This window comes from Saccopteryx leptura, chromosome 5 (assembly GCF_036850995.1).
Source record: "Saccopteryx leptura isolate mSacLep1 chromosome 5, mSacLep1_pri_phased_curated, whole genome shotgun sequence".
Taxonomy (NCBI): Eukaryota; Metazoa; Chordata; class Mammalia; order Chiroptera; family Emballonuridae; genus Saccopteryx; species Saccopteryx leptura.
Genome location: NC_089507.1, coordinates 45289891 through 45306585, shown reverse-complemented (window position 1 = coordinate 45306585; position 16695 = coordinate 45289891). Strand labels below are relative to the sequence as shown.

Sequence of the window (16695 nt, the reverse complement as noted above, 5' to 3'; positions counted from 1 at the left end):
TCTTTCTCCTCTTTTCTCCCTCCTTTCCTCTCCCTCCATTGCTGCTGGGGCAAAGATCCCTTTGTGTACAATTTTTGCGTTTCTTTTTCTGCCTCAATTAGGCTTTTTATTTCATCTTATTATGAAAGTATTCTGGCTAGTTTGAGAATAATACATTTCTTCATGATGTTCTGACTTTCAAAGGCTTACAATTTTTTTTTCTAGTGAAATGTAATCTACTCTCTATTACCACACAAAATTTAATCCATAATGTCACCAGTATATAAGTGGCCTGAATTCATTTGAGTCAGAAACTATCAAGCTTCTTTGCCTGCTCTCTCTCTCCCAGCCTGACTAAAGGAAAAAGGTATAACTTATTTCCTAACAACAATGAAAATATAAAGTTTGCTCTTAGCAAGTACGTAAGCATCCTGAGCCATTGACTTGCTGTTTGTCTACAAGGCCTGACATATGTGACTTAACAGTGTCAATAATGAAATGAATAATCCCCCCTACAGTATCTTGACAGACAGCAACCCAGGGCTGATCTTTCCTTTAAAGTCCTCAGGAATTTTTTGGAAGTACTACGAAGCCAGAAAGGAGGTGCCTCCCACTCTAGGGTACATTCACCCACAATCCCTTGGAAAGGAAACTAAATACACAGTTTAAAGAAGAGAATGACCTTCTCCTTTCTTTTTTTTCAACTATGCTTTCACTGGGGGTAAAAAGTGTTCCTTCACTTTAAAAGGCTGATGTCCACAGACTACAGTGGGGAGAGGAGGGGAGGAGTGAATTATTAAAGATTCGTACTTCACTTCAATTTTTCAACATGATATAACAAATCCATTAGAGAAAAAGGGGGGGGGGAAGGCCAGCACAGAGGACAAGGGAAGGGACAAGGGAAAGGGAGAAGGGGAAAGTGAAGGGAGAAAGGAAAGGAAGGGGCCAGAAGAGATAGATGAGGTATGAGAAGGGGAGGTAAAAGCTGGGACGTGCTGGTACTTTCCCTTTGCTGGTTCAAGGCCCCTTTCCACCCTCCTGCATCTGTTCTATGCTTGAGGAAGCGCACTTCCATGGACTTATTAAGAGTGCCCCTCAGGCCCTGGCTGGGTAGCGCAGTTGGTTAGAGCGTCCTACTGATATACCAAGGTTGTGGTTTGGATATACGGTCAGGGCACTTACAAGAATCAACCAAAGAATGCATAAATAAGTAAAACAACAAATCGATGCTTCTTTCCCTCTCTCCCTCCTTCTCTTTCTCTAAACTTAATAAATTAAAAGAAAATGATTGTTTAAATAAAAATAGACTGATGCTCTTCTCTGACTTGGGTTTGGCCAATAGAGAGTTTGGGAAAGGGAAAGAGCAACGAGGTGGAGTGAGGGCAGGGATTTGTTCCCCTCGACCTCTTTCTGAAAAGTTGCTTGAAGCTAGGCTATGTCCCTTGTCTGTCAGTCACCTTTGTCACAAGGACACCCTCTTCTTATTTTTAACCATTCCTGGGTTCCAGAAACCACAGGCTTGGGGTTGGAAGCAGCTCTACTCCTGTGACTAGCTCTGGGCTCCCGATCAGTCCCTTGCTGGTGACCTTTGCTCCCCCAGTACCACTGCAAACAACCTTCTTCCAGAGTTCCACCTGTTTGTTGTTGGGATTGCGGCGCTGAGGGAAGAAAGAAGCAAAGGTATGAATTTAGAGGAAGATGCTTCGGGGAAGAGGGAGAAAAAATACAGACAAATAACTCTGTGAACACTGCATACTAATTATCTTTCAGAGGTATGCAATGTTAAAATTTTAAAGTATTGGAGTTCCGTGGTAAAGAAACTTATGCAAATGCCACTTTTATTCAATGAGGGCATAAATATTTAAAGTTATGAGGGACACAGCAGAGACAGGGGTGGAAAGAAGTGAAGAGAGACTAGATCAGTGAGTACGTGATAGAAAGGCAATCATAATCTATTCCCATTTAGCTAGTGTGGTGGCTAAGCATGATGTCTTAATAAAGGCATACCCAGCTAAAACACCAGCTCCAATGCTGACCTTGGGTTAGTTACAGAAGCCAATCTGTTGTGCTTCAAAGCCTCCTGTTATACTTTTGAATTTTATAAAGTTATAAGTAATCAATCTAAGGCATTATTATAAATTTTAATTGCCTAAATTATATAATCTTGATAAAATTATAATACAGCATGATTTTGTAGACTCTATAGGATTAAACAGAAATGCTCTGAAAGAATGGAACATATTTGTTACAAAACAAAAGCACTCATCCATAAATCAAATGGGCAACAACAGCTGTCTGGTCTTTGCAAGGAATTAGCTCTTTTGTCATAAGATTAGCAGGTCTGCAGAGGAAAGAAAAGAATTAAGCATCATTAAAGTCACCCAGTAATTTCTGCAATGAAATAGTCCAACCATGTTCAGGAATTGTCGTAAAAACCACTCAGCTCACTAGGTGAGTTATTACTGAATTAATATTAACCCTTGGCTAAATACTACATAGTGAGTATTTTTTAAAAGACGCTAATGTAGGAGATAGGCTACTAATCTGTTAATCTGATCACATCCAGCAAGAGTTATTTGCCCTCCGGTCTGAAGCTCCATTGTAATAAAATCAAAGGACATAAAAACTATGGCAGGAACAGTGCTGAAATTGGAGAAGCATCATTATGAATAGCAACAAGTATGGAGATGCATATGTAAGAAGGTAACTAGAGTCAATATAGCCACTGTTCTTCCATGATTTAGGGTAAATAGATAGCTACGGCTCATCTGCTAAATGATCTACTGGTCAAGTATTTATGTATTATTATACAGTATATTATTGAGGATCAGCCTAGTTAAAAGTAAATACAGAAAAGAGCAAATGGCACAGACACGCTTTCAGTAAGGCCATCATTTGTAATATTTCTCAGAAAAAGTCTCTTTCTGAATTCCTTAGCATAGCTAATGTGCCATAGAAGGACTCTCCACTTTGGGAGTGCATAAATCCACACAAATTGCTATAATAAGGATTCATCCCATAGCCCTTCTGGCATAAATGCACATCTGGTCTCTGTTTGTAATGAAATCAATTCAAAGCCCCACAGTGCATTAATAATAAAAATGTTCAACATATTGCAACCAAATAAGCCCTGCAAATTTGAGTCTGCAAAATTCTGTCACACGTGTATACTTTTAACACAGATAAATGATTAGGTTACAGAACATTTATCAAATGGCTTGAGATCCAAAGGTAGACTTTTTTTTTACTGCAATTATTATTTCCACAGGAAAATCTATATGTATGTAGGCTAGAAGCTTTTGCTTGTTTGATTTATAATATTTCTTGGACTTTTATATCTCTAGTTCACAATACCACAGAAATTTTATAAATACTAAAATGATTATGAGTAATACTACCTGGCTTAGAAGAAGTTCACAAATTTTCTCTTTAATAACAACAAATTCCAAAATTAGCTCATAGCCTATCAGAGGTTGCCATTTAATCTTAAGTTAAATTAAGAGGGGAGAATTTTTCCACATTAAAACCACCACACACAAAACCTTGACTATTTTGTTTGCAGCAGTGATAATTAACAACAAAGGAACTAGGTTTGACAAACCATCCTTGTCAGTCACATAATTTACCTTCTGTGTTATATGGTTGACCCAAGGAGAAGAACAGTTGCTAAGATCTGGTCCTTGGGGATCCCAAATTCCATCAGGAGCCAGACACAGGTAAGTTGATACTCCTAAAATAATGAGAAAGAGAGGTCTGTTTTAGATATTCAAACCGTGTTCTTACAAGGGCTTTATCTCCATGCTATGCTTCAATGTGAGCAAAGGTAAAAATGACAACATTAAACTGAGACCATGTCTATTATAACGCTATGTCTAGTAACTGGCAAGCCACTGGCCATGGAGAAATGTCGTATGACAAACAACAACACTGAATATTTTTAAAGTACTTGTTGGCAACTCTGCCAGGTACAGGGAATAATGTCATGAATGAGATGGATGTGGCGCCTGTTTCCATGGGGCGTATCGCCTGCGTTTTCAGAGGCGAGGGAGCAACTGCGTCTTACAGCCATCAGTCTGCAGGTTTCTCAGGAAAACAATGGGGGAAAGGGCATTCATGGTGGAAGAAAAAATACGCTGTTTGGGCAACTTCCAGTGTTTTGAACTAAGATCTACTGGCTAGGGGAGTTGTTTAATGGAGTTGGGAAGGAGGCAAAGCCAGATCATAAACTCCCTTGTCTGTCTTGTGTGGGTGCTGGAAAATCAATGAAGATTATTAAGCAGATGAGAAAAATGAGCTGATTCAGGTTTTAGAAATATAACTGTGGCATGTCAGGTGTCTCACGGAGGCTGAATCGAGGGAGCGATGTGGAGGTTGTGAAGCAGCTATCACAGTGAATCCCAGAGGGAGATTGTGTGGACCTGAATAGCCGCATAGCAGAAGGGACAGACGGAAGGGAAAAAAATAAGACTACAGTTTATGGACAGTCATGTGGGAGGGCTTTGGAAGGCTTCCTTTAAATATCTTCCTTACTTTCATAGAATAATAAAGACTTACTTCTGAGTTTGCAAAGTGGTTGCCAATAAAATATTTCACTAACCTTCACAACATATGTCAGAAGTCAGGGGGTTGTAATAAATATCAGTGAGGAAGCAACTGAGGGCCAGAGCTAAGGGACAATGCTGAGAGGCTGCAAACTGTTTTCTGATTCCATTACCTCTGAAAACCTTAGAACTAAACACTGTCCCCCTGCATAAGTGAAAGATGGACTTCTGAATGGTTTTAAACACTTTGCTGAAAAATAAATTAAACATGCACTTTTGTAAAAACTAATACACCTCTGGCCTTCTCATCAGTTCATATACCATGGAATTCAGAATGACATATCCACATTGGCGCTTTTCTAAGAAAAACCTGCTTCCTTAAAGTAACCAAATCAATAACACTCAAAGAAACAGGCATTAAGGATGCTACTCTAGTGACATCTATCATGTAAATGTTTTATTTACATATTTCATGGAATAATGCAAATTTTATTGATTGTATTAAAGAGAGTTTCTCGAATATCAATGTATGTAACAATAAAAAAAATCAAACTAGTGTGAACAGGTGGCGGAGCAGCGGATGGAGCGTGGGCCTGGGATGCAGAGGACCCAGGTTTGAAACCTCAAGGTCACTGGCTTGAGCGCAGGTTCACCAGCTTGAGCATGGAGTCACTGGCTTGAGTGTGGAAACATAGACATGACCCCATAATTGCTGGCTTGAACCCAAAAGTCGCTAGCTTGAGTCTAAGGTCACTGGCTTGAGCAAGGGGTCACTGGCTTGGCTATCGCTCCCCCACCGCAGGTCAAGGCACATATGAGAAAGCAATCAATGAACAACTAAGGTGTTACAACAAAGAATTGATGCTTCTCATCTCTCTCCCTTCCTGTCTGTCTCTGTCTCTTTCTCCCTAAAACAAACAAAAAACCAAAATCAAACTTCTTCTGCTTCATAAATTGTATGTAATAATACGGTTACCATTTGAGGTTACTATGTATCATATCAGTAACAAAGGAGAGGCCCAGAGCCATTTAGTTCTTAAGTATCTCTTAGAGAAACTGCAGGGTTGCTCTCTCTTTCACTAGAGTTGTCATGCTGAGTGAGTGTGACTTTGTCTCTTACCTGCCTGATCTCTGACAATATTAAGACCCTTTGATTATTATAGGACAGTTATAATGACTGGTGAAAAGAATAGTGAAATTTCCCTTTTGTTAAAATTTAGGTGGTTTCAATGATTGTCTTCTAAATAGAAGTGCTCAATCTCACTTTCTGCAATCAACACCTGAGGCTGGTGACAAACACGAGCACTGGACCCCAGGGTCCCAGGGGTTTCTTTCTGGCTGCTCCACAGAACTGTGTCTCTGGAGTAGTGTGGCCATCAATAGCCGAAGTGTAACTCTACCCAGAGACCATACACCATGGGTGGAAAGGACTGATCTCAATGTATTCCCATCAAATTCTCTCCCAGAATGCATTTGCAAACTCAGAAAATACATGGCTTTAAATCGTCATTCAGCTAAATTCAGAATTTAATTAAATGTGGAGGAGAAAAAGAAAACAAACAAACCAAAAAAAAAAAAAAACACGAAGAAAAAAATATTAGTAAAGCAAGCCAAAGTAATGACACACCTTTAACTCTTTAGCTCTTTGTAAGACAGACTTACCTATAGTTCCTGCGGGGCAAGGCTGCTTAGCCATCTGTCCTTGACGGGTCTTAAACCACATGATTTCTCGGGCTTCCACAGCCTCACAGCTCTCCTCCTGAGCTGGGATTTGGGATGATGCCGATGGAAGGTGCGTGGTGACGTCATCAAGCACCTCAACAGCTGGAGACGGGGTGCTGGTACTCCGGTTTCTTCTTCCTGACACAGACGGGGTGGTACTCCTGCCTGCGCTCCAAGTCGTGGTCCGAAGGGTGGTACTGGTGGTGGTGCTTCCCATGCCAAGAGGTCCTGTAGTAGAAATTTCTGGAATAAAATTCAAGAGAAAATTCCTACATCGCTTGTTCATAGTAAGACCTCAAAATGTCCTAATACTTTAGGCACCGTTTTTCATTAGACAGTTCAGAGTCTTAAACATGGAGATAATAAGCCAACACTAAGGTATCAAAATGGAGTTTAAGTATCAAGACAGTCAGTGACCAATCTAAACAAAGGCTTTTTTACGGTTCTTCTCAACCCAAATCACAGAAAACAAATTACAACACAATCCCACTCCTCAGTAGCCTATGTGTGTGTATGCGCGCGTGTGTGTGCGTGTGTGTGCGCGCGCGTGTGTGTGTGTGTGTGTGTGTGTGTGTGTGTGTGTAAAAAGAGAGAGATGAGAAGTAACTCATAGTTGTGGCACTTTTATTGTTCACTGATTGTTTCTCATACATGCCTTGACTGGAGGTTCAGGCTGAGCCAGTGAGCCTTTGCTCAATCCAGCCACTGTGGGCTCAAGCCAGCAACCTTCAAATCATGGTGATGATCCAAAGCTCAGGCAGGTGACCCTGCGCTCAAGCTAGATGTCAGATTTCAAACCTGAGACTTCAGTGTCCCAGGTTGACGCTTTATCCACTGTGCCACCACTGGTCAGGCTTTGATAAGCTTCGTAATGCTCTCTGCCTTTTATATAATTACAGGATTAAAACTTATTCCCCTCTCCTTAGAATTTTTAAAATTGGTATAGAAAGGGAGAAAGCATATACAATAAATATTCTTTTCACATTAAGTATAACATGATCGGCCTGGCGTGCAGAAGTCCTGGGTTCGATTCCCGGCCAGGGCACATAGGAGAAGCGCCCATATGCTTCTCCACCCCTCCCCCTCTCCTTTCTCTCTGTTTCTCTCTTCCCCTCTTGCAGCCAAGGCTCCATTGGAGCAAAGATGGCCCGGGCGCTGGGATGGCTCCTTGGCCTCTGCCCCAGGCGCTAGAGTGGCTCTGGTTGCGGCAGAGCGAACCCCCGGAGGGGCAGAGCATCGCCCCCTGGTGGGCGTGCCGGGTGGATCCCGGTGGGGCGCATGCGGGAGTCTGTCTGTCTCTCCCCGTTTCTAGCTTCGGAAAAATACAAAAAAATAATAATAATAATAAAAAGTATAACATGAGTTTCTAAAGATGCAGCAAATAAGGGAGAGGAAAAAAAAAAGATTATAAATTAAAGTGTTCATGAACTAAAAAATAAAATGCAATGATAGTCACCTTTACACAAATCAGAGTGGTTTGACAATCTACCCTGGTGTTTTTAGAAACTTTCCCATCTTATCAAAGTTTTCAAACTTGACACTTAATGTAAAGTGAAAGTAGTTTCCAATTAGTTGTGTCCATAAATTACTTTCTAGATAGATTAAAATGGGAACATGTATTTCAGGTTCTACATAAATGTGGTTAGGTTCCTTGAATAGACATTACAGGCTATTAAACCGATAATGTATTCAAAGGAATGTCCAACCCATACTATGGAAGTAATCACTATAGAGACTCATCTTTCTGGGAAAATACATTCATCTTTCCATTAAAGGAATGCAAGAGTATACACATACGAACATCACATTCCTAACTGTAAGACTGGAAAGTAGGACTCTTAACCTCACTTACTGGCAATATGCTTTAGGGTCATTGACTCCAGCCAGATTCAAAGTAGCTCAGATTTAAGGAACTGAAAGAAATCGAGTCTCCTTATTCACTGTCTGCTTTCTTTTACATTTCACCAACTTGACTCTGCTATTCCAGAAGAGGTGCCTCATCCATCACAGTGTATTTGGTCTATGTAAAGTTTCCAAATACAGTATAGAGATGCCAGGGGGAAATAGATATGAAGTTTCTGATCATTAAGTCATTGAAGATGTAGCATTTTCTGAAGTGATGCTATTTGTTATTTGTCTCCTTGCTTGTTCTTCTATTTCCTCCACCTATTCTCAGCTCTCCACTTCTTTCGCTTGTGTTCTCCGTATATGTGAATAATAATGCTCATAAATACATTTGTTCAAAGTTCATACAGGAAAGTAGAGTATATTTCCCCCTTTCTTCTTCCAGATACATCATTCATATCCCCCAAGTTGCCAAGACTTATTGATTCTGCCTCATTTCTTTATGTTTCTCTTTCCCTAATCACCACTACTGTTCAGCCTACCATCAATAGGTGAAAATAGCAGTTGACCTTTTTGCTGATGAAAGCAATATTGGAGCAAAATGCCAATACTGATATTTCAATATCTATTTTTGCAAAATAAAAATTCAAGATTCATAAAATAAATCAGTGGCACTAAGCATTTAACACAATTCAAATATAATATTTAGCAACATATTTTGAAATAAGTGTGATTCAATTCTTAAAATTACATACAGTTAAAATATGATTCTAGTATACACTGTATGCTTATAAAGGTATAATATGTTTCAAAACATACATATGCAATTAAGAACATTTAAAGGCAGCTTGAAATTTATTAATATTAAATAATATTAAATATAAATAGTATTAAATAATTAAAAATATTATTTGGTTAGATATTAAGTATTAGACTAAAAAGATATGTGTCAGTGGTGCTGTTGCTGGGATAGAAGCTCATAGTCTGTGCAAGTTTTCCAGCTAATGCAAAAATTTAGTTTGATTTCATACTATTTGGTATAGTTTAGGAAAGAGTTAAATGTTAACTCCAATATTTTATTTTGTCTTCTTTAATTTAAATAATGTCATCTCCCATTTGTACCTTGAAAGGGACCACTTTGAGTAACTTACTTTTTAAGAGAGACTCAAAACTTTTCATTGATAATTAGCTATAGTTTTATTTCAAACAAAACATTTCTATTCTTCTTGGTTTTATTTGATCATGTAAAAAGAGATATTCACAGCAATTAACTATATTAGTTAAATAACCTCATTATCAAGATTTAGGAAGGTTTTTTTTTTCCTTAAGTGGGGAAGCAGAGAGACAGACACCCGCATATTCCTCAACCAGGATTCACCTGGCAAGCCCTTTATGGGGCAATGCTCTGCTCATCTGGGGCTGTTGCTCCATTGCTCAGCAACCGAGCTACTTCAGTGCTTGAAGGGAGGCCATGGAGCCATCCTTAGCGCCTGGTGCCAACTTGCTCCAATTAAACCATGGCTGCAGGAGGGGAAGAGAGAGAGACAGAGAGAGAGAGAAGGGAGAGGGGGAAGGATGGATAAGCAGATGGTCGCTTCTTCTGTGTGTCCTGAACAGAATCAAAACTGGGACATCCACATGTCAGGCTGATGCTCTACCACTGAGCCAAATGGCCAGGGCAGGAAGTTTTTAAACTAGACTAAACTTGAATTTGAAAATAGAAGCTCTGATTTTTAATTATCTTTTTCCTCTTCTTGAGAGTTATATAGGTGCTTAGGAATGCTTTCTAAATAAAATGCATTTCTTCAGTTTAAAATTTTAACTAGTATATAATGCTCTGGGACAAAAAGATTTGTTTCAGAACCTTTTTCTGCTTTGATAAAACTGTATCATCTCACAGGTGGTGAGAAGATCTTACAGTCTAAGTCTCAATCATACAAATCATAGACAAGGAGCAACGATACATTATTGTTTGCTGTGATTTAATGTTTATCAGTTTTGAATATATCCATATTTTAGCATAGAGTTTACATATATATATATCACTATGCAGTATTTAGTGATCTAGATTTCAGTTTTGTTTGTTTGTTTTTTAAGTGAGAGGAGGGGAGATAGACAGAGTCTTGCATGTGCTCTGACTGGGATCCATCAAGCAACCCCCATCTGGGGCAGATGCTCGGCCCATCTAGGGCCAATGCTCATAACTGAGCTATCCTTAGCACATGAGGTGGAGGTGCCAGGAAGCCATTCTCAGCACCCAGGGCCAATGCACTTGAATCAAGCCATGCTGTGGGACAGGGTGGTGGGTTTGGGGTTGGGGGTGGAGAAGCAGATGATTGCTTCTCCTAAATGCCCTGACCTGAATCAAACCCAGGAAGTCTACATGCTGGGTTGATGCTCAGGCCAGGACCAATTTCAGGTTTTAAAAGAGTACACTAACACATCAGTATATATTTATATTTAACAATAGTACCACATAATAAAATTCGAAGTTCTATATTTTTCTCTAAAGTTACCCTAGTCAACAATTCTCCTGCGGAATAAATTGGAATTAGTTACTCCCTAAATTAAAAGTGTTAAATGGTTTTTGTCTACCCTCCAAACAAAGGCTGGGCTCCTTTTCTTTGTGCCTAAAGCCTTTCCTGAGTTAATTCCTCCAGCTCATTTATAATACTTCTTCATCTTTTAACTCCCACTCTTAACGATACAAAATTATCAGTAGTTTTTGAACTGCACCCTGATCTTTCTGCCTCAGGGCATTGGCGTATGCTTCAGTGTTCCTGCCCATATATCTACCTGGTTAAATTCCTTTTGGAGCCTAGTTTGGATTCCAAGTCCATCAAGGGGCCTTTACAAATTTACCAAGTTGGGGCTATACATTCAGATACATTTTGTTCAATATTATTTCCTGTTAGCCTTGTGTCTGATCAAGAATAAAAGAGCTCTCAGCTAAGATAGATGAATATCAGGGATAGGTCAAGAAAAAAGGGAGGTCCTGGTTGTAAAATTTCACAAAAGAAGGAAAAAGAAGAATAGAAAGAAATAGCAAATGGGGTAGCTAAGCGTCCCTACAGAAGGATAGTCTTGAGGAGTTATTTTATAAATGCATTTTACTCTACATTAAGAACACCACCTGACAACTCAGAGACAAAATCAATAGGGAGGATGCTAAGTTCCCTCTTCCCCAAAATGCCTCCATCTTAGAACAACTACTTTTAAATCGACTGAACTCTTATGAAGCAATAACACTGTCAAAAAAGATTTTTAAAAAGCTCAATTTATTGTGAAATACATTGCAAGGACTTCATTTAATACAGACATAATAATATTAAGGCTCAGTATAGAACATATTTCCTTGGAACTGTGCCACAGAGAGATGTCTACAAGCAGGGTCATACCATTTCTTCTGAGTTTAAGCAGAATAAGAAGTCAATTTTAAAAGCCGTCCTTGATCCCCATCTTTTCCTCTCCACTCACTGCTGTGTAAGACTCCCAAGGGCTCTGTTCACTGCCAGCTTTTGGCAGAGTAAGTACTAGTGATATACAAGTTGTCACCAGTGCCCCAGAAAGAACTTGTCTTATTGCTAGATCCTATAAAAAAAAAAGATCTAGATTCACTGAAGAATCATAGCAACACAATTTGGCCGGTCTCCAGCCTGTATCATATGCCATGAGAGTTTGTCTTTCTCTATTTTCCAGGAAGGGAGAAGTGATACTTTCTCAGTGTATACTGTTATTGAATCTCACCTGATGATATAGCTAGTAATGAAACTTCATGGTATTAAGTGCCTCATGTGCTTATTTTTTCAAAGAAAGGTTATTGTGTAGAAGAAAAGACATTTGAGTGACTATTTACATATAAAAACTTACCTGAATTAAGCAATTTTCCTTATTTTGTCATTTTGCTTACACAGATTCATAAAACTAAAGAAAACTTTAATTCACATTTCCTCCTCATAATTAACCTTATTTCCTAAGAAAATTTTAGTTATTCTGTCCCCTGAAATATGTTGCCCATGGCTTATTTCATTCTTATATTTTGATTTATTTATTTTTTCCTTCAGTCTGCCTTGAAAAGAATAAATATCATTTTAAATACTGCTACAGATTCGAGTTTGTGGAGTACACTAATTCACAGCAGTAAAAATAACCAATCTTTCTACAGGGCTTTCCATTTTGCAATGTTTCTTTTTACCTTTATTATCTTACTGAAGTTCAAAAAAATGTTAACCATGAATTGCTAATTTTACAAATGAGAAAGCATAGGTTTAAATGGTAAATGCATCCTAATCGTACATGAAGTATGCAAACCAGTATCCCCAGATTCCATATTCTGTGTTTTTCGTAATAAGCCACCAGAAGTGGTATTCTGGGGGGCACTAGCCTGATGCCTGGAGCAGCACTCTGCAGGGCACACAGTGGGTGTGGTGATGCCCTGTCTTCCTGCTTGCTCTCTTTGTCGGGAGACAGAAGCCTCAGGCAGTGTAGCTGGGAATGTGCTGCAGTGAGCCTGCAGTTTCTCCAACAGGGATTTTCTGTGTTTTAGCTCATCTGGATGGGGAGCTCCTTAAGGCCAAGGCAGACACTGGACTAGACTCTAGGGAGCAGTGTTAGATTGAAAGACCCCTTCTCTGCTTTTACAGGGCGAAGACAGAGGAAGGTGAGGAACTGAGGCAGCAGAGAGATGAACTAATTTCATCACTAACTAAAGTCACGCAGCCACAGAGCACAAGGCATTATACTATTTCAAAAAGGACTTGCCTAGAAACATTGGAATTTTAAACTGCAATTCCTAAAGATGCCCCTTAATCCCTTTTTAAATTTTGATCTACAATTTTGATAGCTTTGGATCCTGGTTTATCTGTTTTGCTTTTAAATGACTAGGACATGAAATCAGAGGTTTTAATGTTGGAAAGGAACCCACTTGGACGGCCTCACAGAACTGCCTGCTAAATTTTCAGAAAACATTTTAAACTGGGTTAGACAAAGCGATTATTATTACACAGTACACTTTAGAAATTTACAATTAAAGAAATGATATCAAAACAAAAGAAAAAATTGATATTCTGAATTATTTCTTTCATTCCATGATAATCTTCAGTAATGCTTTAAAAAGATACTGAAGGAAAGAAAGTAATTCTAATGAAACATTACTATCCTTGAGCATGAAAAATATTTATTATTTGGGATGATGAATGTTTATGGACTTAATTGTTTTCACCCCAAATTCATATATTGAAGCCCTGACCCACATGTGACTATAGTTGGAGATAAGATCTTTAAAAAGCTAATTAAGATTTCAGCCCTGTCCAGATAGCTTGTCTGGTTGGAGCATCATCCCAAAGGGCAGAGGTTGCCAGTTTGATCCTGGGTCAGAGCACTTACAGGAACAGATGGAGGTTACTGTCTCTCTCTCTCCTTTACTCTCTCACTGAAATGAATAATGTTAAAAAAAAAATTTCAGAGAGGTCCTAAGGGTGAAGACCTAATCCAATAGGACTTGTGTCCACATAAGAGAGTTACTAGCAGGGATCCATGCACACAGGGTAAAGGTCATGGGAGGACACCAGGAGAGAGGCCCCAGGGGAATCCGATCCTGCCAGCCCCTTGACCTTGGACTTTTAGCTGCTGGAACTGTGAGAAATAAATTTCTGCTGTTTCAAGCTACCTAGTCTATGGTATTTTATCACGGCAGGCCTAGCAGACTAATACAGACATCTAAAAAATGTAATATTTAAAACAGACTAACAATTTTAGAATAAAAAATAAGGTAAACTTTACAATAAATGTTTACCTTCTATTCATAAAGTGTATGGACTTTCTTCTGGATTCTCCATTGTTTTTTTTCTTTCCTCTCTAAAATATGTACCTTTACAACATTTTCCCGTTAGAAACCTTTCTTTTGTGTTAACTTTTTCTAACATATAATATTTTGGCTGATTACAGATGCCCTTTTTCTACCCATCCTCCAAGTATTTATTTAAATCGAAGGTCAATTGTTAAAGAAAACTTCCCAAGGGCCTGATAGAGGAAATAAGAAAACTAAAACCATCACAATGCTGCAAGCCACTTTTGGCTACTTGTGCCAGGACTCTGGGTAGAAGAAACAAATTCTGTCTGACCCCCATGGTTACCAGTTGGGGGCAGCAGATTTGATTACACCTAGTTTTTAAAAAGAAACATTAATATTACTAGTCTCAAGAAGCTCTATGGCCTTGAGAAAAATAACACGTTATCTATCCGTCATATGAAACTATCATTTCTGTAATTTGAGCCATTTATATTTTCAGATTTTCTCAAAGGATATTGTCCTTATTATAAACAGATAAAAACTCTCTTCTAATAAACATGAACTTGCAATGGTCTCATCGTGTAACTTTATAATCTGAAATGTAGAATTTGGTGGCATCTTATTAAAATCATCTGTGACATATTTGGCTCCCATAATGCCAGGAACTATGTATACTATTATATGCTATATATATATCATATGCCTTAATTTAGTATTCCTAATAACATTTGGGTAGATACTTTTCTTCATTTTGGAGAGGAAAGAAATCAAATTGAAAATTTTTCTCAAGCTTACATAGCTGGCAAGACCGTGTGCTATAATTAAAATTTATGTAAAATTTATGTAAAATTTAATGACAGAAACACATGTGAAAACTCTTGATGAATTTGGAAATCACTTTGTTCCAAACACTGCTCACAAATACTTTTACTGGCGTTGCCATGGCCCAGACCTGATTGCTACTTATCGACCACTTATGACAGACTAGGGACTATTCTGAGTACTTTATAGTAACTGGGCCATTTAATTCTGACAACAGATCCAAATCCAGGTGCGAAGGTACTATTAACTCTCCTCACTTTAGAGATGGTAAATCGGAAGCACCAAGAGATTCAGTAGTTTTTCAAAGGTTAAAAGTTTATAACAGAGAAATTAACCTAGGTACTCTTCCAGAGACCTGCACTCTTAACCACGCCAAGTCTCCTGAAATACTGAGCAACTGAACTTGATCCTCAAGAAAGCAGCCTGCCCGCTGCTGATGAGAGGGGAGAAAGGGCATCTTCTTTGGGATCTTTTTTTTTTATGCCATTTCCAATTCTCCAGAAGCCATGATTTTTTTTTTTTTTTTTTTTTTGTATTTTTCTGAAGCTGGAAACGGGGAGAGACAGTCAGACAGACTCCCGCATGCGCCCGACCAGGATCCACCCGGCACGTTTACCAGGGGGCGACGCTCTGCCCACCAGGGGGCGATGCTCTGCCCCTCCGGGGCGTTGCTCTATTGCGACCAGAGCCACTCTAGCGCCTGGGGCAGAGGCCAAGGAGCCATCCCCAGCACCCGGGCCATCTTTGCTCCAATGGAGCCTTGGCTGCGGGAGGGGAAGAGAGAGACAGAGAGGAAGGAGAGGGGGAGGGTTGGAGAAGCAGATGGGCGCTTCTCCTGTGTGCCCTGGCCGGGAATCGAACCTGAGACCCCTTGCACGCCAGGCGGACTGCTCTACCACTGAGCCAACCGGCCAGGGCCCAGAAGCCATGATTTAAGATCAGTTTAGAAGACACTGTCTAATCCAGAATACCTAATAAATTGTTCAGTATGTAAGTAGGCAATAAACAATCAAACAATAATGTAAAATAATAGCTGGCTTTTCTCATGACTATAAGATATACCAGGAAGTATGCTCATGCTTACATACATGATTCAGGAACAGAGATGTTAAGTGAATTTCCTAACTCCACACAGGCTTAAAGTCATTTTTAAAAAATGTGTCATGTAGCATATATTACTTGCCTATAAGAGAGCTCAGCTCTGATAATTAAAAGATTATTTTATTTCATCCATATTTATTAATCAACTACCGTGTGATAGGCATTGTATTGGGAATAAAATGCTATTCCTTCTGTTAGAAAAGCCTTCTCTAAGAGGCTTAATAAAAGCTAATAAAGAAAACAGAAAATAAAAAGAGGCGGAACGTGCTAATCATATTTATTCATTCAATATACATTTACTGGTGGTTGTTTTACATTACATTTTGTCCTGGGAATCAAGGATTCAGAAATGAGGCAAAGAGTACTGCCTGAAGGAGTTTTTAAAATACTGTATTTTATGAAAGATCCAACATCAATTATTCTATGTACCACTTAGACAGAAAAGATTGTCAGTGCCAATTAAACTCTGACACATTTTTGATTGTGAGGCACAGTCCAACTTATGAAATATTAAAAAGTGAAATCATGAGAATCTTTGAGTTGATAAATATTGCAATAACAGAAACGTCTCCTTATAACACAATGAGATAATCATTTAAAAGTGATGTGACTTTGGACAAATAACACTTCTCTGTGCTTTAGGTTTTTATTTTTTCCAGTAAATAGACATACAGGCATACCTCAGAGATACTGTGGGTTTAGTTCAGACCACCAGAATAAAGCAAATATCATAATTAAAATTAAGTCACATAACTGTTTGATTTTCTAGGGCATGTAAAAATTTGGTTTATACTGTACTGCAGTATATGAAGTGTGTGTTAGGTCTAAAAGAACAATGTACACATCTTAATTAAAAAAGACTTTATTGCTAAATAATGTGAACCATCATCTTAG

General features: G+C 38.8%; 1 protein-coding gene across 5 annotated transcripts in view; it reads right to left on the bottom strand.

The window, feature by feature from the left end:
• The window catches only part of ADGRL3 (adhesion G protein-coupled receptor L3), an 838394-nt gene that overhangs the window by 158260 nt on the left and 663439 nt on the right, over positions 1-16695 (bottom strand). For 3 of the 5 annotated variants that reach the window (XM_066386326.1, XM_066386327.1, XM_066386329.1), the window contains exons 9-10: positions 6183-6485; positions 3606-3709 (exon numbers count right to left, since the gene is read on the bottom strand). In XM_066386326.1, coding sequence (XP_066242423.1) covers positions 3606-3709; positions 6183-6485 — 407 coding nt within the window. The remainder of the gene's footprint in view (positions 1-3605; positions 3710-6182; positions 6486-16695) is intronic. The other 2 variants (XM_066386328.1, XM_066386330.1) reach the window with 1 other exon arrangement.